This window comes from Larus michahellis, chromosome 1, assembly GCF_964199755.1.
Source record: "Larus michahellis chromosome 1, bLarMic1.1, whole genome shotgun sequence".
Lineage (NCBI taxonomy): Eukaryota > Metazoa > Chordata > Aves > Charadriiformes > Laridae > Larus > Larus michahellis.
Genome location: NC_133896.1, coordinates 107,814,302 through 107,840,911, shown reverse-complemented (window position 1 = coordinate 107,840,911; position 26,610 = coordinate 107,814,302). Strand labels below are relative to the sequence as shown.

Below are 26,610 nucleotides of genomic sequence, written 5' to 3'. Positions count from 1 at the left end.
TTCATTTCATGATTTGGAATAACATTACGGCTCCCAAAAGCTTGGCAACTAAATGTTTATCTTGATCCATCTATGATGTCCTTTTTTTTGCTCAAATTTAAGAAGTAGAACTGAAAAAAGTACTGAACCAGTTGTAACTGCTAATTTTCTCATATTTTTTTTTTTCCCCCATCAGGTCTAGTTAGCAACCACTCAGAAGCACTCACCCTCTGTCTCTGCATTTAGGCAGGAGAAGGTCAGCACTTGGCTTTCTGCAGCAGACTCTTGGTGAGAACAGAGTTCAACCTAGCATCTCACTCGGCACATCTGTGCTGAAGGTTTATTGGCCTGCAAACCAAAATAAAAAGCAGCTTGCTAATTGTGATGCAGATTTGGAAGGATTTACCTAGCCTGAAATTACCTGAATATTTATAATGGATTTATAAATGTAACTTTTGAGCCCTGCCATCCAACTAAGAACTACCTTGTGTAGTAGAAAGCAGGAAGCCAAAGTTTCTGCGGGAGTAAGATAGCACCATTTGTCACAATGGAGAAAAAGCAAAATGCTAATCGCTTCAATAGCCTCCAAATGATTCTTTTCCTTCTCATTAGAGATGCATCTCACACATGGGCTGGCCTGAATGTTCCCTGATTATGAATCAAAAGACAAAACTTAACAGATACTAAGATTATGGAAGCCATAATACTGTTGTCTTGGGATAACTACTCAAATTTATCCACCATCTGTGCTAAGTCTTCCATCCTTTTTCCCTTCCTATATAAAGCTTTATGCAGCTTCTGTAGGGCTTGGGCACGTTGAGTAACAACATAGATGTTCTCTCTGGACACTAGAAAGTGAAAACATCTAAAAAGTATTTATACTGGTGTAATTTTATCCCTCAAGACTTTTTTTCTTGTGAGTCCAAGTTTATAAAATTGTATATATGTGTATTTATATATATATATATTCATTCTTCTTTGCTTCAAAGGCAGTACTGAGGACAAAAGAAGGAGGGGCAGAATTGTTTGAAGACAAAGAGTAATACTTTCATTACAGCAAGATTTGACAGTTCAAAGTGTTCTTCTAAGACTCTGCAGAGCCTGATCCCTAGCTTTCTCATGCACAGACACACTGACTACTTCCACAAGTTTTTACTCACATGCTTCTGTTTCATCATGGTATTTTAAGCAGATCTGCTCTGATACGTTCAAGGTAGAAGTTTTTCATTCAAAACCACCAGCATGTGAAGCTGTAAGTTTTCAAGGACATTTTAGTGAAATTTTCAGGAACTCCTAGCATAAAAATTAAAAAGTTGGACCTAACTTCAGCATAGATGTTGGCATAATAGGGCAAAGTTCTCCCCGGCTGTAACAGACTCAATAGCTCATTTCTTACACTTTGCCCTGTTTAGACACAACACCAAGACCATGAAAGTGGGCTGCAGAAGGTTCACCTATTTAAACAAAAAAATAAATAAAAAGCTTAAACATGAAAAAAAGGGAAATTTCAGAAGTATTCACTAGATGTAAAACAAGCTTCCTTTTGTGGTCTCATCATAATCATGGAAATGATTTTTACGTAGTAACAAGAAGTTAGCTGCCAGTTTCACAGAGATGCAGAAATACACCTCATTTATTGACATGCGTGAAAAGAAAAGGTTATGCCAGATGTATGTTTTAGTACGCGAGAGAATTTTGTCCTTGATACTTTTCATTCCTTTGTCATCTTTAACCTCTAACTCCCACTGCATGTTAATGGGCATGATACCACCACAAAGGAGTTCTGGCAATCCAGGTGTTAGTGCTGCAGTGAGTAGGATCAATTATTTTAATACTACTTGAATCTGTGGGAATAATGGCTCCAGGCAAGCCAGCAGCCGCTACAAGCATTAAGTACAAAGCACCCAAAACATCAGGTCCCACAGAGTGGCTGAAACCTTTGTCTGAATTTACAAGTGTACTATGGCTCCAGGCTTCTGTCTGGACACGAAAGTCAGCAGGCCTAAAACTTTGTGTTTTACAAAAAGAGAGTCCTGCAGCAGTGCCATAGAGAAAGAGGGAAGAGGCACAGAGAGCACCTGAGGTCCCAGTGCTGCTGCATTTTGGCAACTGTGTCTTGACAAACGCGCAATCGTGTAGCACATCTGCAAGGGAACAGCAAAGGAAAGGTTTCTTCCCTGTTTTATGAGCTCCTGAGCCTAACAAGGACCACAAGCCGCACAGCAAAAGGCTGCCCCACCCCCAAAGACACTCGCCATTTGCGCCTGTGAATTTGAGCTATGAATGAAACCAGTATTACCGGGGATACATTTAAAGAACAAAAAAATACTTGAAGTGAAACAACAGATATTCTCTCAGCTCAGCTCAAAAGAGCGATAAAGACACAGGAAAGACGAAACAATAATTTTGTGAAAGGCTTGGCCTTTTTCTCTACAGGTCTTCAGTTAATTCAGGAAAAAGTGAACTCTTGCTGAGTTGCACTGCTCCCTGAGGAGTTACCAAGCAGCAATATGACAAAGTGTTTCTCAAATAAGCCAGCATTTCTTGACCAACATCTTCTATTAATCAATGTCTTCTGTTAATCAACAATGTATCAATAGCAATTACTGATCTTTGTGTAAATACAGATAAATGAAACTTAACTCATCCATACTGACAGGAAAGTGGCAGCAGCATCAGATCTGCCTTTCCAAAGCCTTCTGGTTCCAGGAGCTAGCCACACACTATGGATATGGTTCTGTAAGTCTTGCGGCACACGCAACCTCTGTGATATCTGAAGACTGACATCAACACCTTGGATTCTCTGACTGACCTTTGGAGAACACTAGATTGCCTCTTGGAAATAAAACAAGTTTCTTTTGTGGCAGACCTCATATAAAGACACTATCAACAGAACAGCTTCAGCCAGCCCTGTATGCAACCCAGGCAAAATGAGTTACAGTGCTGACAAGTCCACAGCATATTCCACATGTGTTCACATTTTACTAGTCAACATCTTCAGAACAGGAATAAGGACTGTTAAGCCCTAAACATTTCCGTTCCCCAAACCATCACAGCTAGTAACTGGAAATAATTTTTCACTTGGTAAAACAACTGCTGTATGAAGCAACTTATATTTTGTCACTACAATTTTGGATTTCACTGCACTTTCAAAGCACAGGAATAACTTCAGAATTCATGAGAAGGGTCTTCTGAGCAACAGTGACCCTGATGTACCTTGTATTTGAAAAAAGGTTGCTATAGGATTAGCTCATAATTCAGTGTTCACAATACTCTGGGGTCAGAGGATCCTTGCAAGAGCTAACCATCCAGCCAGTGCTCCACAGGCAGGATCCGCCCCCATAGCGCTATTACTTGCATGGTTGCAAAACTAACAGATAGAAGATCTTAAAGCCATTAAGAAAAAATTATTCACGTTTATAAAGATGAAAACTTGACAGGACTTAAACTCAAACACCTCTAAGTCACTGGCTACTATAATTCTGAGCTGATTGCCACTGCAATATTAAGACCTATAAAACTGCTTCCAAGGACGAAGGGATCACAGTGTACTAATGAAATAGCTTTGATTCAAAGGGTTTGTTTCAAGAAGAGCACAAGTAGCACAGCAGGTGAATTATGGTATAAAATCAGCCCGGAATGACAAGTCAAGTGAATTTCACAGTAATGAAACGAATTAGCCACGCTGACAGATGGAAACAAGAAAGATATGCATCAGTATGTTAATTGTGCAAGTCTGTCAATGACTTCATCAAGTTTAATTTGTTTAGTTGCCACTCTCCATAGCCTCTGTGGCAAGACCACTCCATCTGTCTGGAATTATCAGACACATCCTCTCTTTTCTTAATGGGTGCAGCTTGATCAGACAAGCAGTAACTGGCATGGAGAACTCTAGGCTATTTAAGTGGCAGATCCCAAGAAAACAGACAAGTAATTTTCAAGACGACAAACAAAAACAGCGTTAGAGCTTTTAATGCCACGGAAGTGCAGAAAAGCCAAATTACCAGGTAACAGCCACAATGAACAGACAGCAAAACAAATACACTATTAGAGCCCTTAGTTGTAGTAGGTCTGGATGGGATGGGGCTGACTTTCTTCATAGCAGCCTCTATGATGCCGTGCTTTGGATTTATGATTAAAACAGCATTAGTAACACAACAGTGTTTTGGCTATTGCTGAGCAGGGCTTACAGAACGTGAAGAGATTCTGGGGTGGGGTTTTTCTGGTTAGGTTTTTTTTCCCCCTCCAGTCTGCCTCCCAGCTAGGGGTATGCAAGAAGTTGGAAGTGAATACAACAAGAAAAGCTGAACTGTATTGACCAAAGGGCTATTCCATGTCATATGACATTGTGCTCAGCAATAAAAGCTCAGGGAAAGGAGAAGGAAAGGAGGAACATTTGTAGCTATGGCATTTGTCTTCCCAAGCAGCCATTACATGTACTGAGGCCCTGCATGCCAGGAAGCACCTGGACATCTGCCTGCTGATGGAAAGCCATGAACAAATTCTTTGTTTTGATTTGCTTGCATGCACAGCTTTGCTTCACTCATTAAACTGTCTTTATCTTGATCCACAAGTTTTTCTCGCTTTTGCTCTTCGAATTCTCTTCCCTGTCTTGCTGTGGGGAGTAAGCGAGCTATTGGGTGGGGGCCAATAACCCGCCACACTAATTTAGTGCAAAAATAGAAATAGCTACTTTTGAGTTTCACTATCGGTAGATGGGCATTTTCTGGCTGTGATGCCCACTAAATTCCTACTTTTTTCCTGCTAAATTCTCATTTAAATAAGCAGAAAGCACAACAGCAGCAATGCCAATGCAAATATGCATAGCCTGTAATTATTAAGACTATAAGAGAATACATGGTCTTCACAAACAATACAAACTATTGGTTTAAAAGCATTTGGATTCAGAAGTATGCAGATTCACATTGTCACAACATTTGTAAGGTGTATATATTAGGAAAGAACCTGCTTTTCCACTTGAAAAGACTTTGAACAGAAATGAACAGAAGGCTCTAGTTGCAGTTTTTCAAAATCAAAACTAAGATTAGCCTCAAACCTGAAACATTTTTAACCTAGATATAACACTCACTCAAATATGAGCTACAATCTTTATTAAAATAAACTGGACTGGTGGTATCCAGCCTTATGTGCAAAGTGGGCCACATAGCCTTTTAACAGAAGCAGTGAAGAGCTCCCACCAGAGCCCTGCCTGGGTGCCTCCTTAGCTCCGTGGCCAGCTTTTCCCATCACATCATGCCTGTGCACAGAGGTACGTGACAAGGTTTAACTGTCCGCGTGGCCTATCAGAAGAAAAGAGATTGCAAAATTCATCTTCTACCTAGTGGAAAGAGGTGGGCTCAGTCCAGTAGGATCTTCCAGGTAATTCCATGCAACTGCTGTCATGTGATTTGCCAAGGTTTTTTCCTCAAAAGCCAGCCTGTGAAATAGCTTAACAAGCAGACTTACACAGTAGGAAGCTAATCACGTACACATTTGTAATAGGATAAAGGATTACAGGAAGTTTGGATATGAGTAAGACTTGGTTACAAATACCAGTCCAGTTAATCAAGCTGGTGAAAACCTGAACTAAAACCATTGTCTTTTCTCAGCCGAAACAGCAGTATGATGGGGGTCACACAGAACTGAGAAGAGCTTCTTCTTTTCCCAGTGTGCGGATCAAAGCAAGTCCCCATCTCCATGCAGAGTCACCTATATGAGCAGCCCCAACACCAGTCCAGTCCCTTCCCCTCATGGGGGGCCTTCCAGACACTCCACTGGGCCCAGCATGCACCCCTGCTGCAGCCATACAGGATCTAGGGGGAGGCATTTACTTCCCTGGCTGCAATCTTGTCCACTCCGCCATCTGAGGAGGGTCATCCCTGCTTATGCTCGCCACAGAAAGCGTGCTCTCACCCACAGCCTTCTGCCTGATCCCTGAATCCATCCACCTAAAAGAACGAAGACTAAAACTGATCAAGGCCACCATCTGTGGCCCACCATTTGTCTGGCCAAAATAAAAGCAGAAACCAATTGCCTGCGAAAGGACTCCTGCCTCTTGGAGACCATGGACCAGCACCTGCGGCAGCCAGGGCATTCCCCACTGGCAGGACCATCCGTCTTACTGTCCTTTCAGCAGGTGGCTTCAATGCCTGGAGAGACTGCACAACCTGGCACACAGCCAGATCTCTCTGCAAAAATTGTTGGCAAGAGTAAATAAGAGTAAAGTTTAGTCATCCAGAACAGTCCTCAAACTATCAACAGAAAGGAGCATGTTTTCACAAGTGTTCCTAAGTACTGCTGTGACACTTACTCTTCTCCTAACCCATATGACCAAAGGAAAAAAAAAAAACAAACCAAAAAACTCCCCCCACACCCGCCCACTCCAAGTTTTGTTATGTTTCCCCAGATCTTTTCTGTATTTCCACAGTTCCAAACACTGTATCACAAACATACCTAGATGCTGCTACTTGGTGAAACAGCTGTTAGGTCCCAAACTCCCATCTCCCACATCTGGTGCACAGTCACCCCATCCTACCTGGGCAGCAGCATATGTGGGAAGAGCAAAGGAGAGACCTGACCTAGCCAGCACAGCTCAGGGAAGGGAACAATCTGCTGCTGTTCTCCCCAGTGCTGCTGGGAGAAAAGGTGAAGGTGGTAGGAAAGGGTAAAGCTGTTTCCTGCTCCAAGAGGAGCATGGGATTAATTTTCACTCCCTTCTCCCTCACCCAGCCAGCAGCCATCCACATCATGCAAGAGCAAAGTCACGTGGTTGGACATCATTCCGTACTTGGGTTTTCTTAGCTAGAGGGAAAATCATGTTCCAGTGCTAGCCAGCAACTAAAGTTGCCTTTTTTTTTTAAATCATCTTGTTACCCCATTACTAGCATACCATGTTCTGCTGCAGACTCATCAAAATGTTTAAGAACTCAATAGATGTATATCAATAGTGTTATATGGAGTTGGAAGGGACTGTACATTTACAAAGCTATTTCTTAATACAATTCGGACTCTTCATAGAGCACTTCCCTGTATTAATCCCTTCAGTTTCAAATTCCCTGGAAATAACTTGATACCCATAAATGCAAAACGAACGCAACTGCATAACCAGTTTAAAATTTGAAAAATCCTTAGGAGTACCTAGTGTGGGCATCATTTTGGTGAATTTAAGATGTCTGAATAGGAAAGGGTTTTCCTTGGCACTAGTAAAACCGAGGGCACAATAATTGCGAGGCACACCAAGTTGGCTTTTCCAAAACAGGGGTATAAAACCAGCATTACTCTCTGCCTCTCCATGTTACTGTCACAGTCATTGGGAAAAACCCTAATTTCATTCACAGATATTTCACAGAAGAAAATAGGTAGGATGTTAATCTAGTCCGGCTTCACCCACAGTACAACTTTTGCCCCTCAAGTAGGCAAGAGTGCTTGTGATCTTACCAGAAATGACAGCACCATTTCAATCAGATGTTCATCCCATCTTGCCGGAAATTAATCAAGGCAACCATTATTGAGGTCAACATCTGATTCATGCTCTGTAATTAAGGAATCGCTTTCACTATACACATGATCAGACTCAGCAGTTTTCTCTCTTCATGTTTTATGACACGTTGTATGACTGAGCGGAGAATGGATTGAGAGCAGCCCTGAGGAGAAGGACTTGGGGGTGCTGGTGGATGGGAAGCTCAACGTGACCCAGCAACATGCACTTGCAGCCCAGAAAGCCAACTGTATCCTGGGCTGCACGTAAAGAAGCGTGGCCAGCAGGTCAAGGGAGGTAATATGATTCTACCCCTCTACTCTGCACTCATGAGACCTCACTTGAGGTACTGCATCCAGCTCTGGGGCCCCCAACATAAGAAGGACATAGACCTTCTTATGGAAGGAGCATTGGAGCAAGCACAGAGGAGGGTCAGGAAGATGATGATGAGAGGCCTGGAGCACCTTTCCTATGAGGACAGGCTGAGAGAGTTGGGGTTGTTCAGCCCGCAGAAGAGAAAGCTCCAGGGAGACCTTAGAGCAGCCTTCCAGTACCTAAAGGGGGCCTACAGGAGAGATGGGGAGGGACTCTTTATCAGGGAGTGGAGCAATAGGATGAGAGGTAACAGCTTTAAACTGATAGAGCGGAGATTTAGATGAGATATTAGGAAGAAATTGTTTACTGTGAGAGTGGTGAGGCACTGGAACAGGTTGCCCAGAGAAGCTGTGGATGCCCCATCCCTGTAAGTGTTCAAGACCAGGCTGGATGGGACTTTGAGCAACCTGGTCTAGTGGAGGTGTCCCTGCCCATGGCAGGGGGTTTGGAACTAGGTGATCTTTAAGGTCCCTTCGAACCCAACCCAGTGTTATGTTTCCCCAGATGTTTTTTGTGTTTTCACAGTTCCAAACACCGTTTCACAACCATACCTACACATTGCTAGGTATGTTTCTATGATTCAAGAACATATCCATTTCCACAAATCTGGTATGCCACATCTTATAATGTCTGCACTGAAATAACAAACAAGAGTCAATAGTAAAATATAAGTGAGAGAAGTGCTTATTACCAAGGAAATCAGTGCTTTTATTTTCCCTCTTTTGCTGTTCCTGAGATTTTATTAGTACAGTTCTGGCACTCTTTCTTCTTTCTGCATCACACCACAGTATACTATTGCTATTAACACCACCTGCATTTGTATATATACTTATACATATCTACACACAGACAAGAGGACATGTCAAGAGGAAATGCTACTCAGACATTTCGGAGTGGTATGATAAACTTGAACAACCATTTTAATTGCTCTCTCCCTATTGACAGTGGGACTCAACCCAACATCAGCCTCTACATTTCTAGCAGAATTCTGGCAGAACCGATCAGGAGCCTTGGCAAGGGACCTTGAGTTTCACATACACAAAGAGGAATCATGGTTTTCAGCAAAAAGAATTTGAGGAGCAGAGATTTCCTATTTCTTAGCTCCCCAGAGAGAAATCTCAATGTAACACCTAGAAACCACAGCTGAAACTACATTAAGCAATTAACTTTAAAACCTGTGCTCAACTTGAAGCCTAAAATGAAAGAAAGGGAAAGAGCTGCTGTACTGATGAGTGATTAATAACTAATGTTATTAGAGTGGCTAAGCAGCAGCTCAGGATTTTTTTGTATGAAACATTGGATACTTTGCTGGCATCAAACATTTTCACACCAACATCCAGAATTTTTTTCCTTTCAGGCTCATCAACAATTTTTATTACTGCAAAGTGCTATCTTTTGGCTAAATCCATTAGGAATAAACCCCTTTGCCTTCATTAATCCTCTTCACATACCCATTTCACTTGAGCTTTGTTAAAAAATCTCCCTCCTCTGATGTTATCCTACCATTCCTAGGAGGAAGAAAAAAAATAATCCCCTATTCAGCCACACATTCATCACATACCACCTACAGAAACAGATTTCTCACTAGGTTCAGAGTATTTTCCTTAGTACCCAGTAAACGGACAAGAAAATAAAACAGGATAAAAGATACATTTCTGTGCTAATTGTAATATCCCTCCTTCCTCCCACAGCTACCCGTTTTACTTGATCCACTGAATTCAATTGCTAAAAGAGAGGTGTGAAAGAACTTACTGAATTTTTCAAATTACTTTTGGCTAAAGCAAACGCATTCCCATCACATGCAGTGAACAAAAAAAAAAATACAGAGCAGACCCATTTCTGATACAAGCAGGCATGACACACTACAAGGATGTCTCAAGTGAGGCAGGAAATGAAGAGATGAAAATTGTTCCATTTTTGCTTATTTCATCACAACTTTTTATTCCCCCATTTCACGTTTTTACTATGAACATCACAGATATCAACCAATTTTCTGTCTGTGATTTTACAAAGATGCAAAAATTAATCTTGTGACATTCCTTGATATATGATATCTCATTTTTTTTTGAAGAAAAATGCTGATTAATTCACAATGACTAGCCTAAACGCATCGTGAAGGATCAGAACAAGTGCTGATGCCTCCATCTGCGAGAGTCACTTCAGGTTCCCTTTCCAGTCAGTGGAGAAAAATGGGCATTCATAGGGCATGAATCACATCTCGTGCTAGCATCTACTACATCTGAAACAGGTCAGACAAATAGTGACCTAAAAGCACCCGTGCCTCTTCCCTGACTATTAAGTGTCTCGACTGGCTAGAACCCAAATAAAGACATCAATGATGTGGAAATATAATGGTTGATGATATGAATCCTGCCCTTTGTGACTGGAGCACAGTACACGGTATGGCGATTACCCCAGTGGTCTTTACACAAAGCTTTTCCTGCACTGTTCATTTTTTAGTCCAGATGATTAACACCATGTGAATAACGGATATGTCTGTTTGGCAGCCAGGCTGAGAAGCCGAAAAAGAAAAACTTATTTAGATTGTTACAACAAATGTTAGACACCTACTTGGAAAAGACTTCATGTACTGGCAAAGTGGGCAAACCCCATATTAGATCCTAGATGTGTGTATAAACGGGTGGAATAAAAGAAAGGGAGAAAAGGAGGGAAGAGTGCATATTCCAAGCATTACAGGGGCTGAGGGGGTGGAGGAGGAAGAGAAGTTTGAGTGCGCTACTTCATTTGATTACTGAAATGGTTTACACATTTCGTAAACCTTTTGGAGGACATTCTGGGGGAGGGGAAAGAAGGTTCACTGATTTCCATTTTTTTATACTAGTGACTTCAGCTGTAAAGAAATGAACTTTCCACTTGTAATTGTGAAATTCAGTAGTACCTATAGACAGTCTGAGGAACATTGCCTGTTGAAATTGAGCATTTTAACCCCCATGCTTTCTTCCCTGTATGGCGTATATATGAGCAGGTGTCATAGATGAGCCACCTCTATCTGGAGCTACAGGAAGGTAACTATTTCTCTGTAAGTGTTGGACTTCACTGCCAGACTGAGTCAAAAATCATGCACAGCAGTCAGGACTTCATCTGAGTGCTCAGTATTACAGCTCTCTTGCTTAAAGATAACCTACTTATACTCTTCCACAGTAGCCAAATGCAACTTAAAAAAAACAAAAACAAACCAACAACAAAAAACCCCCAACAATCCAGGTACAGGAAAACCACAGAGCCCTTGCAAAGTTGTTTCTAAAGTATGAATGTCAGCACTTGGTGCTGCAGTCTCATTTTCCAAGTCCCCAAGATCCTAAGCGTCTATGGTACCTTTTTGTGTAAGACTTTTTAAGAATCTGAAGGAAAATGTCTTTTGCCTGCTAATCTTGTACGTACCTCACTGCAAGTATAACAGTACTTCTCACTGCTCTGCACAGTAATTCACACTGAAATCAAAGCTATGCAAGTTCTCTCCCCTCCATCAACTACTTCTGACTAGTTTCAGCAAAAAAGAGTGTTTCCTTAGCTCTAGCTTAAATCAAGAAATCACAGAATCTGTAATTTCAGCCATTAGGCAGTTGAAAGCTAATCAGTCCTGTTTGATATTCAGCTGCAAGCTTTTGCAGTGCTGGAATACTGGACCAGTTTAAGTGATCAAATACCTGGCTTTAAAATATTCCAGAATGGACTAATGGGATGATCACAGCAATTACTTTGTTAATAGCTCACAGGCAGGAGTATAAGCTTCTGTGGGAAGTTGCTGGTAATCACATAGTGAGGCACATTTGGTTCTTACACCAGAAATCATCCATGAAGTTGCACAGCTTCTGAGCATCCAAAACTGCAACTTGATTCTGGGGATGGGAAAGGACAGGGTATCAGTAGTTTTGGCAGTAACAGCAGCCTCAAAAATATATGTTTGATTTAGCAATCACAAAAAAAGAAACACCAGAAAGTGGTTAGTAGTTTGAAAGCTCTATCTAAAAAAGCTGAGCAAATACAGCACAGATACAACAAAAGTACTTGGGATGTTCTGTCACTTCAAAAAGAAGCAGAAGGGCATGTATCCATCTGTCTGCCTACTTCCAGGTCAGCAACTCAAATTAAGATGAGATGATGACAGGGATGGAGCATTTGGGCATTTTGCCTTTGATTCAATGCTGTCTGCCTTCCAGTTTCTGAGAAAGCTTTTGAAGGAGCTTTCAAAGCTCTTTTTGGATCATGCCATGTTACTTCTGGTTAGTGCAGAAGTTCTGAAAGCCATTCAAGAACAGAAAGCAATTACAAACATTCAAAAATCCACCTGGAGTACTGCGTCCAGCTCTGGGGTCCTCAACATAAGAAGGACATAGACCTTCTTATGGAAGGAGCATTGGAGTAAGCACAGAGGAGGGCCAGGAAGATGATGATGATGAGAGGCCTGGAGCACCTTTCCTATGAGGACAGGCTGAGAGAGTTGGGGTTGTTCAGCCCGCAGAAGAGAAAGCTCCAGGGAGACCTTAGAGCAGCCTTCCAGTACCTAAAGGGGGCCTACAGGAGAGATGAGGAGAGACTCTTTATCAGGGAGTGGAGCAATAGGACGAGAAGTAACAGCTTTGAACTGAAAGAGGGGAGATTTAGATATTAGGAAGAAATTGTTTACTGTGAGAGGGGCGAGGCACTGGAACAGGTTGCCCAGAGAAGCTGTGGATGCCCCATCCCTGGAAGTCTCCAAGACCAGGCTGGATGGGGCTCTGAGCAACCTGGTCTAGTGGGAGGTGTCCCTGCCCATGGCAGGGGGGTTGGAACTAGGTGATCTTTAAGGTCCCTTCCAACTCTAATCATCCTATGATTCTAGAAATTCTGCCTGCAACAGATTATTTTTTTTTGTGTCTGTGAAAGACTATGTGAATAGGAAGTCTCAAATGCTGAGATACTAGTAAGGTTGATTTTACCTTATAAATTTCCTACTGTAAAAAAGCTACAGAAACTGTGAGATGTTTCAGTGTCTTTACCCATGCATTAGACCAACTATGTAAATTTATAAAGAAAGGGGAAGGGTGGGATTGATACCTAACACTTTCCACACCGCAGAATGAAAATGATGGGAGAAATGCCTGCAGAATACCTATTTAAAGAGTTTTTAAAAGCTTGTCTTTCATCAGGTTAAGCACAGCAGTCACAGAGGTATTATCTCTCTTCATTTCCCTACAATATCATCTTGTTACACATTCTGATGAGCGTCATGTTTTAAAACTTCACTCAGCACATGCCAAAGGAAGGGGTGGGGGGGGAGATAGTCAAGGAAAACGCTCAGAGGCATTAAGACTTTCATACTTCGGAGACAAATTTTAATCCTCTTGACTTCAAAAATTTTAGTGTAACATGTAGTTTCAACAAGTACATATCTTGGTTGTGCTGGTGAGCAAGCGTTACACATAAGTGACTATGGAAGAAGAGTTTCCCTCTATGGCCCTACCTTACCTATAAAATTGCAGTAACACAAAGGGCAGAATGATAGTAGGCACAAGACCAGGGACTTGCTACAGTGCTGTCTCTTCAGGAAACCATTAAGGTAAAAACATTTTAAGGGTGAGTGAGAGTGTTACTGTACATCAGAAAGATGCTTAAAGAAAACAAAACACTGGAACTACGGTGTACTGCAGCATCTGGATAAGGTTGAGCACAGCACAATTTGGAGCAGGAAGGCAGAGGGGCAGAGTGCTCTGGGAGCCAGCGCACAAGGTGGAGAGACTGAGACAGCCGGACAGGAGCAAGAACAATGATGAGGCTTCAAGGAAAGGAAAAGAAATGCCATGGCTACCAGAAACAAAGGGTCACTGCAGTAATTACAATTACTGGATATCATACCACTTGTCTGTCACATCACAGATTTCTTACACAGCTGTAAACAACTATTTCCTTTCTCTGTCTCCCATCCCTACCTGTAGAGCTGAAAGAACAGCCTGCCTTTGTTTTATCTGGGTCTTGCGTGGATAAATGTGTTAACCGTGAGTGGTTCAGATTCTACTACCAAGAAGGCAGTTTTGCTGTAGCAAACCTACACTTCTCCCCCCAGCATTAACTGCAGCCTGCAGCTCCTAAATTGTACAATTCTTCCCTTACCAGCAAATACTGGTGAACATCACTGGCAAATGGCATGTTAGATCCTCCTAATTAATGGAGGATCTGCTCACTCAATGAAAGCCTTTGGTTGCTAATGGTTAGCTTTATTCATTCACAAGGAAGATGAGTTGACACTGGGATCAGCAGAGTTTCTGATGATCCTTTGCATTTTTTTGATGGATGGGCCAATGCACAGGATGGGGCTGCTCAAGGATGAAGCAGTCTCATATACCAAAAGAAGTCTTTTGCGTAGGAGCTCTGTAGCAGCTGCAGCTAAAGGGAACCAAGCTTTGAACTTGATCTGTGCTTTAAATTTATGTAGTGCTCTGTGTTGTAGACACAGAAAGACTGCGTCTTTAGTGTCTTCATTTAGGCATTTCAAATGAGTATTTTTTGACCCTGACATTTGTCTCTCCATTCTCCTAAAGTAAAATGGGAAAACATCACTTTTCCTCATAGAGCGCTTTGAAAATAGATGCATTAATGATAAGAAGGCTTGTAAGATACCACAGCGAAAAGCACTACAGAAAACCATTGTTATGACAAATGCTTTGTAGTCAGATCAGGATTTGGATGACACTACAAGGATAACACAGAGGGCCACTTTAACATGTAAAATCTTAAACTAATATCAACTTGCTTTTAATGCCATCCATCTCACAACTCTGCATGAAGCAAGTATCCATGGGACAAATAATATGTGACCTCATAATTAAGAGCAATTGTAATGTACATAGATGAGGGAGCTTATGTAGGGTGGTGTTTAAAGAGCAAGATGAAACACAAATTGATTGCGTTAAGAGTGACAAAAACTTTGGGGAAACTTGTCCAAAATAAACAAGAATGAAGACATTACTACAGTAGTAGAAGATAGAGAGAAGGAAGTACACTACAGAAATAGGCTTTTTTGTATACTGTTGAAATAAAAAAAAAATAAAAAAAAGATTTTCCCGTTTCTTAGTATCTTGAAGTCTCTATTGAAGACAAGATCTCAGGCTAAATATATTACTATTGTGAGCCAGCATAGCAGCTCCTATGTTCTATAGTTAATCACTTTTTTCAGCAGTGTGTTTTCACTGAAGTCTGCTCTTTCAGAGTGCCTATTTTCCAACAAGCAACGGAAGCCATCTGGCCACTTCAGAAGTGAGAAATCAAACATGTAAAAATTTTGACCTTTTTAACAGAAAAGATAGTTTGTTGAAACACCAGAAAGATCTTTAATTCCTATGCAAAGAAACACTGATATTTCTAAATGTGGAAAAGCTGTCACGGAAAAGTAATTCCCCAGTTAGCTTTCACTTTGTTTCTATAACATCTCATTAGTCACTTAGGAAAACTCAAATACCAATCAGATGTTTAAGTCTTCCTAAGTTCCTAGAGGAAGCAGAATTCCCACACAGCTGCCATCCATGTTCTGCCTGTAATATGGCTAACAGGAACTTTGATTTCAAAGATTTCCCCATCAACTTCCACTTTCTCAACACGCTAATGATGTAATGAAGTGAGAGAGAATAGAGAAAAATTCTTAAACTCATAATATTTTATACACGAGAAACACCAAGAAAGCATCACAGTCAAGGGACTACTGAAGATATTTCAGTGACATGCTTTACACAAGTATTACAGAGCAAGGATGCAGTCCTTTTGAAATCTTTTAATGTAGGACTTGTAATCAATCTCATCATAATCCAGTTCAGCACACTGATGACCCACTCACCATCCAGGTAAGAAAATTCAGGTTCAAAGCCGGGCAGCCAAATGAAACAATAACAAAATAAAATAAAATAAATAGGAAACCAAATACCCCTCCAAGTAACAGGTTGGTAATGTTGAAACACAAGAAGTTGCCAAACAAAACTTCTACAAGCAGTGATCCCTAATCTGAAGGCCAAATGGTTGATGGTGTTGTTCATATCCACATTGCCAACCACAATTAAAAATTTAAATTAGAAATGCAAGGACTTATAAAGAAATACTCATTTCTTTTCCAAAATTATATGGAATGCTAAAGCAGATAAGCAATCATGATGTGAAATTTTTGCTTTCTGTTTAAAGTATGAATGACATTTATTTTTCCACAGTATTTGCTTCTCATTGGCCATGGCTTAGAATTATGTTCATTACAAGTATAAGCCATCCTCCTCTATGAACAGAAGGATGTAGAGTTGCTAGGAAACAGAAAGTTAAGATCATAGTGAAAACTTCCCTGACAGCTGGAGGAAATACTTCTGATGAAGTCCAACTGGGGCATTCAAGGAACAGAATAAAAGAGACAATGGAAGTGGGAGTCTTTTCCATATTTAGTTCCTCTACCTTAATAGAACATATTGTGTAGGCAAATTCCTGCATGTTATGATAAAAACTTACCTTTGAGGCAACAAGCTAATGAGAAATATTAAAGAGAAAAGAGCTTCCTCCTCACCCCACCCCTCCAATCAACTAAATACCACTTACACCCCACACAACGTACTGCAACGTTTACAAACTAACAGCAAATCTTCAGGTTGCAATTTGGGAGCTCATCAGCTGAAAGTGACTGCATAGGATCAGAATGGGGGTGAAATCATGGGATAGCTGTGACCAGACCCAGGAAAGGCATATCTCAGAAATATTTCAGGCAATCATAAGGACTGCTTACTATGGTATTGAACACTCATAATATCTCATCTTTAACATTACGCCCTTCAGTCACCAATGTTCAGCTTGAGTTAATCCGGAAAGGTGAAGACACATAGGAAAAACCCCTTTATTACGGATATTGTGTTATGAGAACACGAGAGTTCAGAAGCTATGTTATGCAAACAGCTACCATATATATATATATATAAAATACACACACACACGTATGTTTCTAAATCCATGTTACTGGGCATAGAAGAGTTTCATAAATGAGATTTCATCTCTGATATACAAAGAATAACTATTCTCTGTTTGTAATTGTGCTGCCTCTAAAGAGTTCAGGTGGTTCATTTTGTATCGGAAGACTAAGACTTCTGCTTATTTAGCCATGAGAAGTACACGTAGAAAGTAAGACCTCATACCAGAAACAAAGCATATGGGATAATGAGACAGAATATCTGCTCTCAAATACAACATAATACACCCAGGGTTATATTATAACTCATTCCTTATCAGACCTCTGTGACCATTGAGTTAATTCACTTCAGGAGCAGGTGCTCACCTGAGGTTTGCTGGCATGCTAATGCAAAGAGAACCACCCTCCCTCCTTCCTATTTTGCAGTTGCTGCATATTTGGGGTTTTCCCCCACCTGCAGAGAAAGCAAGTCCTCCTAGAGACAAGAACAACCATTCTTATATCGCTATCCGTCCATCTGTGGAAGAGTCAACTGCAGCAGCAGCAGCTGCCTTGAGATCTGAAGACCAGTGTGCTGAAGGCATCCAAAAGATTTTAATTTCTGTTTTCTTGTCCCCTGTAGGAGGCACAGTTTCTTTGACCTGCTCCTTTGCTGTCCTCCAGCATGGACTTTCAATTTCAACACAGAGAGGCAAGGAAACTGAAGCACAATATAGGCTAAGCCTGGGTACCTTCCCAAGGGTGTCCAAGGGGAGCTTAGCACCCAAGCCCATCCCGTCTCAGTGCACTCCTGCCACAGGGCAGTTCCAGAAAGATATATCTGAATTATGCCAAAGCTAGATGTTAGGGGCAGTGGAGAGGCAGACACTGCCCTCCTTTATGCTTCTTTCCAGTAACAGTCTTGGTCACACTTCTGTTTTCGTCAACCCTACATTCACACCATCAAATATCATAACAAATTAACATTATTTCCAAACTGTGCACGGTGATATATAACCAAAGATAACACACAGGTGAAGTATGAGCTCCTTTACAATCCATATCAATCATAAGGATCAACATTAATACCCGCTGAGGGTGGATCATAAGAGAGAGACTGGTGAAACACACTTAATATATCAACAATGAAGACAGCAAGCACCAGCATCGCAGCTGGGTAAGAGATCATCATCATCTCAAGCAGGCTGTACAAATACTCAGTGTTCACTACAGAACACTAAGAGAAACAGAACACTTAAATATATCTAACAAAAACATGCCATCCAGTGTTTTCCTCTGTGCCTTTCTCCACAAAACACGTTATTTAACCCACCGCAACATCAAGTAGAGAATGAAGTGCCCAGCACTTACTTCCCACAGGTAAACAGACACAGTCAAAACCACGGTTGGCAAAGTGAAGTGGGTGCAGAATAGGGACTGAAACACAAAGGCCACGTCTGGATTCCTTCCAAAGGGTGTGCAAAAGCTACTTTTGTATTTACAGATCTTTACAGAAAATCTCTAGTCAGGGCTCCAAATATTTTTAACAGCTGAAACTTTACAGGACATAGCTAGTTACCAGTAAGTCTAAGCATACCGCTTCTGCATGTGACCTCTACCTTGCTTTTATTCTTAGATCACCACTGCTGTAATAACCCTATTAGTATTCTTTGCAAAACCTGCTAACAGTTCAGTTAGTGTCTATGTACACTTTGCAGTATTGGTCTGATCAAAAAAAAGCTGAAGTCTCCTTGGGCATTGCTATAATAAACATTCATCTTAGAGGACAGGATGTTTTGTCAATACCTTTGTGGTACATTCTTGAATGCACTGAAATCCAATACAGCCAAGTAAAATCTGTCATTTGAAAGGCTACATGATGCTCTGCAGTGGGAGGTTGGCAAGGCTCCCACTTTGTTCCACAAGCAAATTCCAAAGCTCCGGAAGTTTGTGAAGATTCACAATTGATACACTGACCCCTTACAGCTGATGCATCAGATGAGGTACAAAGATCAGGCTTAAAACCAATTTAAATGAATTTTGCTGATGCTAGGTCAAGGATTCGGATTTTGAGCAATATATTCAGAATACATTCAGTTCAGAGTAGGTCTGCAAAGCCCCAACTCACAAAACATTAAGTGTCTGAAGGCTGACACTGAAATAAGTCAAAAATTGAAAGGAATATTCTAGCACATACATAATAAAAAAATAAAACCACTGTTCCCCATTGTTTTCTGTCTATGATGATTTTCAAAGACAAACAGCATCAGCAGGCAGGTGAACAAAGGAGAAAAAGTTGAATTAGACCACCTCCACATTTTAACGCTTGCTCCCTCATTTATCAAGATCATTTGTAGGATGCCCAGATTTTTAACAACAGGAAAGCAGCAGGAGCCTCTGCAGGGATTTACGTGACAGATAAGGTCTGCAGAGGATCATGGGCCCAACATGGAGACCAAGGCCTCATCTTCCCCGCTCCCAGCCATTTCACTGCAAGACCCGCAATGCCCCAGGCCTGCTTTCCAGCAGGGAGAAGTATCATAAGTCCTGTGCCCTCTAAAGATACCTGCTGCTAAAAATCAGGGACAAGGCAGTGACTCAAAGGCTGTGGAACTAACATCCAGACACTGCTGCGATGCCTGTTGATTCGAGGCACGTAGCTGCGTTTCGTTTAGCACCTTTAGCCCTCTGCTCCTCTAAATAAAGGCAAATACCCTAAACCAAAATCCTTATAATTGCTACTTGCTGATCAAGATGTTGTGGGAAAACCATTTAATATTTTAAAATGAAGGAAAAAAATGTTAAAAAAACAGTTCACAGAAAACAGAGAAAATGGAACAAGAGGATTCCTACTGTACTAAATCCTTTGTCAACCTGGGATTTCTGAACATGAATGCTGAAAGGAAGGTTTCCATTGATTACCCCTTGTTCAGGAACTAAATTGATGGCCACTTCCTCAGACATCACTGTTTTGGCTCTGAATACTAAGTCATTCCTATGAGCGATAGAAAAATCCTGGCTGAGAGGGAAAGATTTTGCAAGAAATTATCTCATTTAGGTCTGAATCACTGCCTGTAGCCAAGTAAAATTGGGACAGAGACATTTTCAGGTGTCAATTCAGGCACTCTAACTCAATATGTACTTTGAATAAACTCCCAGCAGGCTATTCTGGGACATTCACACAACGGCGACTAAAAAACACGCTTTTTTTTTTTAATAAAATTAACCCAATCTAACTTGCCAATGACAGAGCTGTTTTGCTTGCAGTCTAACAGATCCTCTAGTGCAATTGCCTGCAGGATGTCAACTAAAAGTTTCATTCTAGAATATAAACATTTTGTGGGTGGCTAAGGAAAGCATGGATCAAGGCCACATAACTGACTGAAACCTCCAGGCCAATTACTGTTTGCTATTTATACTTGCTTCATGCTTAAGGTATAAAGCCTAGATTGTCCCTTCTCTACATGCATGCTCTGACCCTCCAAGATGAAATAACTTAGCAATTTTCAGGACTGCATTAACTGCTGATTAGTTGGATGCTAAGTCAATTAAGCATGCTTCATTTTCATTATCAGACATGGCTGAATACTCCATTTATTCATTAAGCAGAGTGCCAAGGTCATTATAGGTATTTTGAATGCAGTCTTCCATAGAGTGATATAAACAATCTTGTCTTTGTTTAACATTTATCTATTTTGTATATAGACTTTAAAAAAACCAAAACCAAACTGGCGTTCTCAATTAGCTTGCATACCAGCCAATAATCCTCAAACAGATGGTTCTCTTGCATTACCTTTTAGAACTCTCCCCACACTTCGTACTACTATCAATATTATAAGTATTATTGGGTTTTGGCTTATGCACGTATTTTCTAACTTTTCCAAACATCAAAACTGAACTCATTTCCATGATAATCGTTTCAATCCCTGCAAAGCACCACAGAGATAACAGACACTTGTGCTGTGCAGAGACTGAGGCACCCACACAACAACACACCTGGTACCCAGGGCATCCTTCCAGGATAGGGGTGACCAGGGCATGCAGCCCTGGAGCCAAGGACCTCCGCATCTGAAAATGCTAACACTAGACTTTGGACTGAGGGGTCTAAGCCTTGCCTTCACTTTGCATACATTTCCTTTGAAAGCCCAGTGAAGAAAAAAGAAATCACTACATCAGGAAAACATTTCAGCCTGAGCTGTTTCTAAAATTATTTTTAATTAAAAACAAACAAACAACCCCCCAAAAAACCCAGTCAACAGTTTTCCCCTAGGTATGAATTCACACTGGAGTTTTAGTAAACCACCACAACAATAAAAACCCCAAACACAATACCATCCCCCTAAAAAAAAACAACAAACCCCCACACCCCAAATTTCTAATTCCTTTAAAAGAACTTTGCCAATTCCTACCCTGAGCCTGCTTAAACACACCAAAAGGTCCTCAACCTTAGACTTTGTGTTTTCTAGTTCACAGCAAAATGTCTCTTCAAAGCTTAATTTTGAAGTTTCCTAATAAAGCTATTGAAACATGCTCAAAGAGCTATCACAGTTTTACCAAACTTCAGTACATCTGATGGAAAATCCCTAAGCTGAAAAAGGAACCCTCCACAGTGAACCTCTTTCTATGAGGCAATTTGGAAGCAGCTAACAGTACAAGCCTGGTGTAGCTACTTCAGGGACTGGTGTAAAGATTCCTCCCTTCTCAGTCCACTTTCACCCATCCCTCCCACAGAGTCTCTACATATGCATCCATATTCTGCATGTCACATGAAAATTCGGATACAAAATTGGTGCCTCTGAGGATAGGGACCCAGAAAGCATCTCTTGTTGTCCTTTCCCGTGATCTATAATGAAGCTAAGTCTATCTGGATGGACCAAATTAATTTTATGTGAAATTTAATTTGCCAGAATGCAAACAGTAACCAATGTAACCCTTGGGTAAAAGGAAAGGATGTTTGTGGGTGGTTTAACAGAAGCTGGGGACCAAAGCACTTCTAACACCATGACCTTAAGTGCCACAGGAAGCAAGGATACATTTTGGAAGACAAATCAAGATCTGGGAACAAGACCCTCATTAGTGACCTCTGTCTGCCTCTTCATTATCTGTATATTAATAAAATCATGGAAGTTCATGGACTTCTAAATCCATGACCACCAGTGATTTCATATACCAGCATGGGTCCCTTCAGCTAAAGCTTTTGTTATTTGATGAGGTTGATGTTGGAGGAAACATTGTTGTAACAATTGGTCCACCAGTTCAATGGGATAATTAAGTAAACAACAGAATAAAAGGTATGTAATTATGAGGGTTGAAAATTATTCAGAAATAAAGCATGATAGCATATCAAAGTTATTTTTGCAAAACATACACAGGATATATATATAAGATATATATCTCCTATATCCTTGTCATAATTGAATAGTTTGCAGCTAGAAATTAATGTTTATATGTAAAGAAAATATTTTTAAAAAAATAAGTATCTCTTCCTGTTATAGCCTAACAATTTTCAGAGATGGCCTACTCTTCAGCACTACTTTCACTTGATATTTCAGTTAGAGGTATTACCAAAACAGGAACAGATTGAAAGTTGATTCAAGATTATCTCTATATTTGTGTTAATTATTTTCATTTTTTGAGCCAGTCTATTCATATGGTGATGTGTGGGCATGGTATTTAACCAGAGTTTTGGACAACCAGAGGTTATGGTTTTGAGCTACAAACTGACACAATGCGGGGGATAGAATGGGGGTGGGTGGGGGAGGGGGAGTGTAGAGCAGGAGAGAAGCAAAAGGGCAGAAGATCTCATGAGTTATGTCAGTCTCTAAACTTTCCAAGACAGGAGAGGTGATAGGACTCACACTGTTTTATCAGTTCACACTGTTCATTTTGAAATCAGGTAGACTGACAGCTTGACACTAGATATTCTCCAGGAGGGTAAAGCCAGTTGACAAAAAGTCATAGTCTCATCTGTCTTTCACTGCTTCTCAGCTGCCCTTGCGTCAGTCTTTTATCTGGCTGCTGTTGCAGCTGTTAGATTTTTGTGATTTATAGGTACAGCATCTTCCCATGAATTACAGAGACAAAGTGGCATGCAGTTTGTGATTTCTGTAATTTTTTTGTGCTGTCTCTCAGTAAGACAAGTCTCTCTCCTATGATAGAATTCCAGAAATAAAATTTAAAAAAAAAGCTTTAAAATAAAAGAGAGGCAAATTCAAAGTCAGGCATACCAAAATCAAGTGCACTCAGATATAAAGAGTAAATTCACATTAACATTGGGCTACACTACGACTCTATGTTCCTATGCGATCAATGAAGCATACAGAGGGCAATTCAGGACGCCCCAGGAGTATAGCTCTCACCATGGACCACAGAGAGCTATAGCTCTTCATTCCAGGCTTCTAATTTAGTTAAAGGTGGACTCTGAGGTATTCACACCACCCAAGTGATAAAATGAGGTCATTTACATTTGTCTGCTATTCACCTAGCAGGCTTGAAGAACAAAATTCAGTCCTGGCACAAACAGAACAGAATGTTAATTGAGGCGAGCAAAACATTTGTTTGCTTACCACAAGGCTGCCTTCCATTCCATGAGCACGAGGACGTCATGCAGTTAAGCTCAGAAAATCCTTATCTTCTGTCTTTTAGTTAAGTGTTTTTGCCACACACCTCTTCCTGTACTTGAGCAGTATGTCTCCTTTGGTTTTTCCGAGCTTCTGGGAAGGGGACTGTTGAAGGTCTGAGACTATTCTGAGTTATATCTTTATACTTTGGAAAGTTCTTGCACAAGCTCTACTCCCACATGCCAGCCTTATCTGACTTCATTGACATAAATAATGGGAACAGCAACTTCTACCCAAGGCCTTGGTTATACCTCACCTATCAACTTCTATGACACTAACATTTACTTCTTTCAGACATGAAGGTACATCTTGATATCACAGAATAGAGAGAAAAAAGCCACCAAATAAGAGAATTTGGATTATACTTTTTGAATTCTCACAGCAGTCGTAGTATTTTATCCTGGTGTTTTACCCTCACTGAAAATGCAAACAAAAATGAACAGAAATCCTCTATAATGAAACAGAAAACTGAACTCTTATGCCTAGGGATTCAAAACAGAAAGGAGGTGTGTCATTCCACCATACACTGAATTAGCAAGATGACTACAGGTACAGACTAAAGCTCAATCTATGTAGTTTAACCAAAAGATGAAGACAGAAGATTTGATTGCATTGCCTGTCTACCTGCAGGAAAGAATTCTGGGTAAATAAAGGGCTTTTTAATCTAATTTCCAAAGGCTAAAAATCAAAGGCAACAGGTTCATTTTACACTGATCATGCTTACTTTAAAAAGTGAAGATAGTTAATTAGCAAGATATCTGGTTTAGGGACATAGCTTTCACTCCATAAGTTTTAAGCCAACATGAGACATCCTGTAGAAGGTGCAGGAATCACCTGACAAGTTTCCACAGGTTATTCAAGGTAGGAGGGTAAACACGCTATTTGTTTCAAATGTCTACACTTAGTAAGAAAAGAAAAAAAGCTATGAAGACTTTAGCATGAAACAAAGACAGGTCTTTCTATTCTCAGTATTCACCTTTAATTAAAAAAAAAAAAAACAAAAACCACCCACCCAAAACAGCCTTCTCCTCCATATCATGTTGTCACCTGTTCTTGGGACTGCTCACCAAAACACCAATATGCAGCAATATTATTTCTGTTCTCCAAAGGCAAGATTCACTTCAGTCTATTTTAAACACTCTTATCCCAAAGACTACTCTTGCAGGGTATGGCAGGCAAAGAGGAGACTGCTAAAGCTTCCCCCCAAACATTTTTGCCAAATGTTACATCTATTATTTATTTATTTATTTTTAATTAAGGGCACCACCACCATCAGATTATCATAGAAGAAAGCTGGGATTTTAGTTTAGAGCACAACACATCTTCAGGTAATGCCTGGATCCTCATCCTTAAGGTCCCACTGGAAGCATAGCCGTGTATCACCAAGGGCTATCCCAAATTACCTCCCATCCCGCTAAAGGAACATGCACACTTTACCCCCACAGGAACATTCTGTAATTGTCTCTAATCTCAGATGACTCAGCACCAAGGTTTTTTGGGTTCCAATAAAATCACTATCCAGTCGGTCGATGCCAATCAGAGCACATCTGTGTCCATGTCTACTGGACTTCCATAATCAGGTTGTCAAAAGCAGTTGGCATTTTTGGTTCCATGAGCTGCAAGATGTATTTTCTCAATTAATTGCTTCTTTCCCCCCCCAGTGAGCTCTTTGCAAAAATACCGGATGAGTGTCTTAATATATGCCTTTTTGCTACTTTACCACAAGCTCTCTGGTAAAATCAAGCTTGCATTTTATAAAAAAAAAAAAAAAATAACAACTGAGAAGAAATCACCTGACTTTGCTGAGAAATTGCTATATAAAGTAATACCATTAGCAACAGACCACAAGGCATACAATGTCCAAAGCCGAGAAGAAAAAAAAAGAAAAAAGGAAAAAAAAAAAGAAGTGAAGAATTAGATGGTGGCTGTTTTTAGCAGCATGGTAGCACTGACAAAGCTGTAGATGTGAACTGATTGTAAGATGTCAACAGAGCACGAATATGCTCCTATTATGTACTGCTGGCAAGACGCAGTAACAGCCTAGTTGCGGGGGAGGAAAGGAAAGAGAAAAGCGAAAGACGACAGCAAAATAAAGTGTTACATAAGGACAAAGCATTATTAAACCAGATACAGGTGGGAATCCAGCTTCAGAGCTGCTGGCTCCCCACCCAGCCCTCAAAAACATGCTGTTTCTCGAGGACAGGCACATGGCAGATTTAAAGTCCACAAGTACATGATGTTGAGCAAGAGTGGCTTGATTTAGCATCTGCCTCAAGCAGGAGCATTCCCCAAGACTCACAGGGCAAGATAAAGCCACCCAGCATTTCGGAATAATCTCCGTCCCGCGCATGTTCTTTCCAAATTGAATTGAATACATGAAGCAAACCCACCGCATTTTCCCTAAAAGGTACAGGAAGTCAATTCAACAATTTGCATTAAAACATCAAGGGAGAAACCCCCCACACACACACCACCATCCCCCCAAAAACCCACCCTGCTCTTCCCAGCAGAATAAGCAGAAAATCAGGCTTTCAAGAACCAGGGACTGGCAACAACCTTCACATTTCAAAGCCAGAGCTAATTTCAGGGATATGCAAGATCAGCAATTCTCTAAGCTGCAAAGCTAAAACAAGACAAAGCCACACACAATCAATAACTTCAGAATCCTTAAAAAGAATAAAGCACATTTTTCTTCAACTATCGTTTCACAGATTACATGCTTGACTGCAGCTCTATCCAAGAGAAAGCAGGCTCCACAAGTTGAAGAGCTGCATCTGTAGAATTAACTGAGGTTAATTAACTAAGTTCTGTTAAACAAGGTAGCTGTACTGAATTAAGCATACATCCCCATATCACCATAATCATAAAAACTTCTGGTTTTTTAAGTTCCAAGTCCAGGAGATGCTTCAGTGGTACATGTAGGAATCTGCACATCACGATTTGAGGCAATATCAGAGAAATGCATATCTGTACCTTCTTCCTCCTCCCTATCTGTGGTGAAAATATATCTCACCACCAAGTCTACAATTCAATTAGCTGGCAGGAAGCTTGCAAAAATCTGCAGTAACCCAACCTTTATTCATGTTGTGCTGCTTATATAGGATGGGTGATCTTTGCTTTACTAAGCTAAAAGAGGAAAATTATTTTATAATAGATTTTAAAGACGCCTCTATACACTCTTCATAAACCTAATGTTGCATAAAACTTGAATTTTTTTAAGCTGAAGGCAAACGTCGAAAGTTAGCAGGCTCTAT

The 26,610-nt window shown here is 40.6% G+C and overlaps 1 protein-coding gene across 2 annotated transcripts in view; it reads right to left on the bottom strand.

Moving 5' to 3' along the window:
- The window catches only part of POU1F1 (POU class 1 homeobox 1), a 181,427-nt gene that overhangs the window by 111,199 nt on the left and 43,618 nt on the right, over positions 1-26,610 (bottom strand). The window contains exon 1 of one of the 2 annotated variants that reach the window (XM_074599158.1): positions 23,303-23,419. The exons of the other annotated variant lie outside the window; for it this stretch is intronic. Within the exon in view, the coding sequence (XP_074455259.1) occupies positions 23,303-23,342 (40 nt within the window). The 5' untranslated portion in view covers positions 23,343-23,419. Of the gene's footprint in view, positions 1-23,302; positions 23,420-26,610 lie in introns of those variants that run through there. 2 annotated transcript variants of the gene reach the window in all.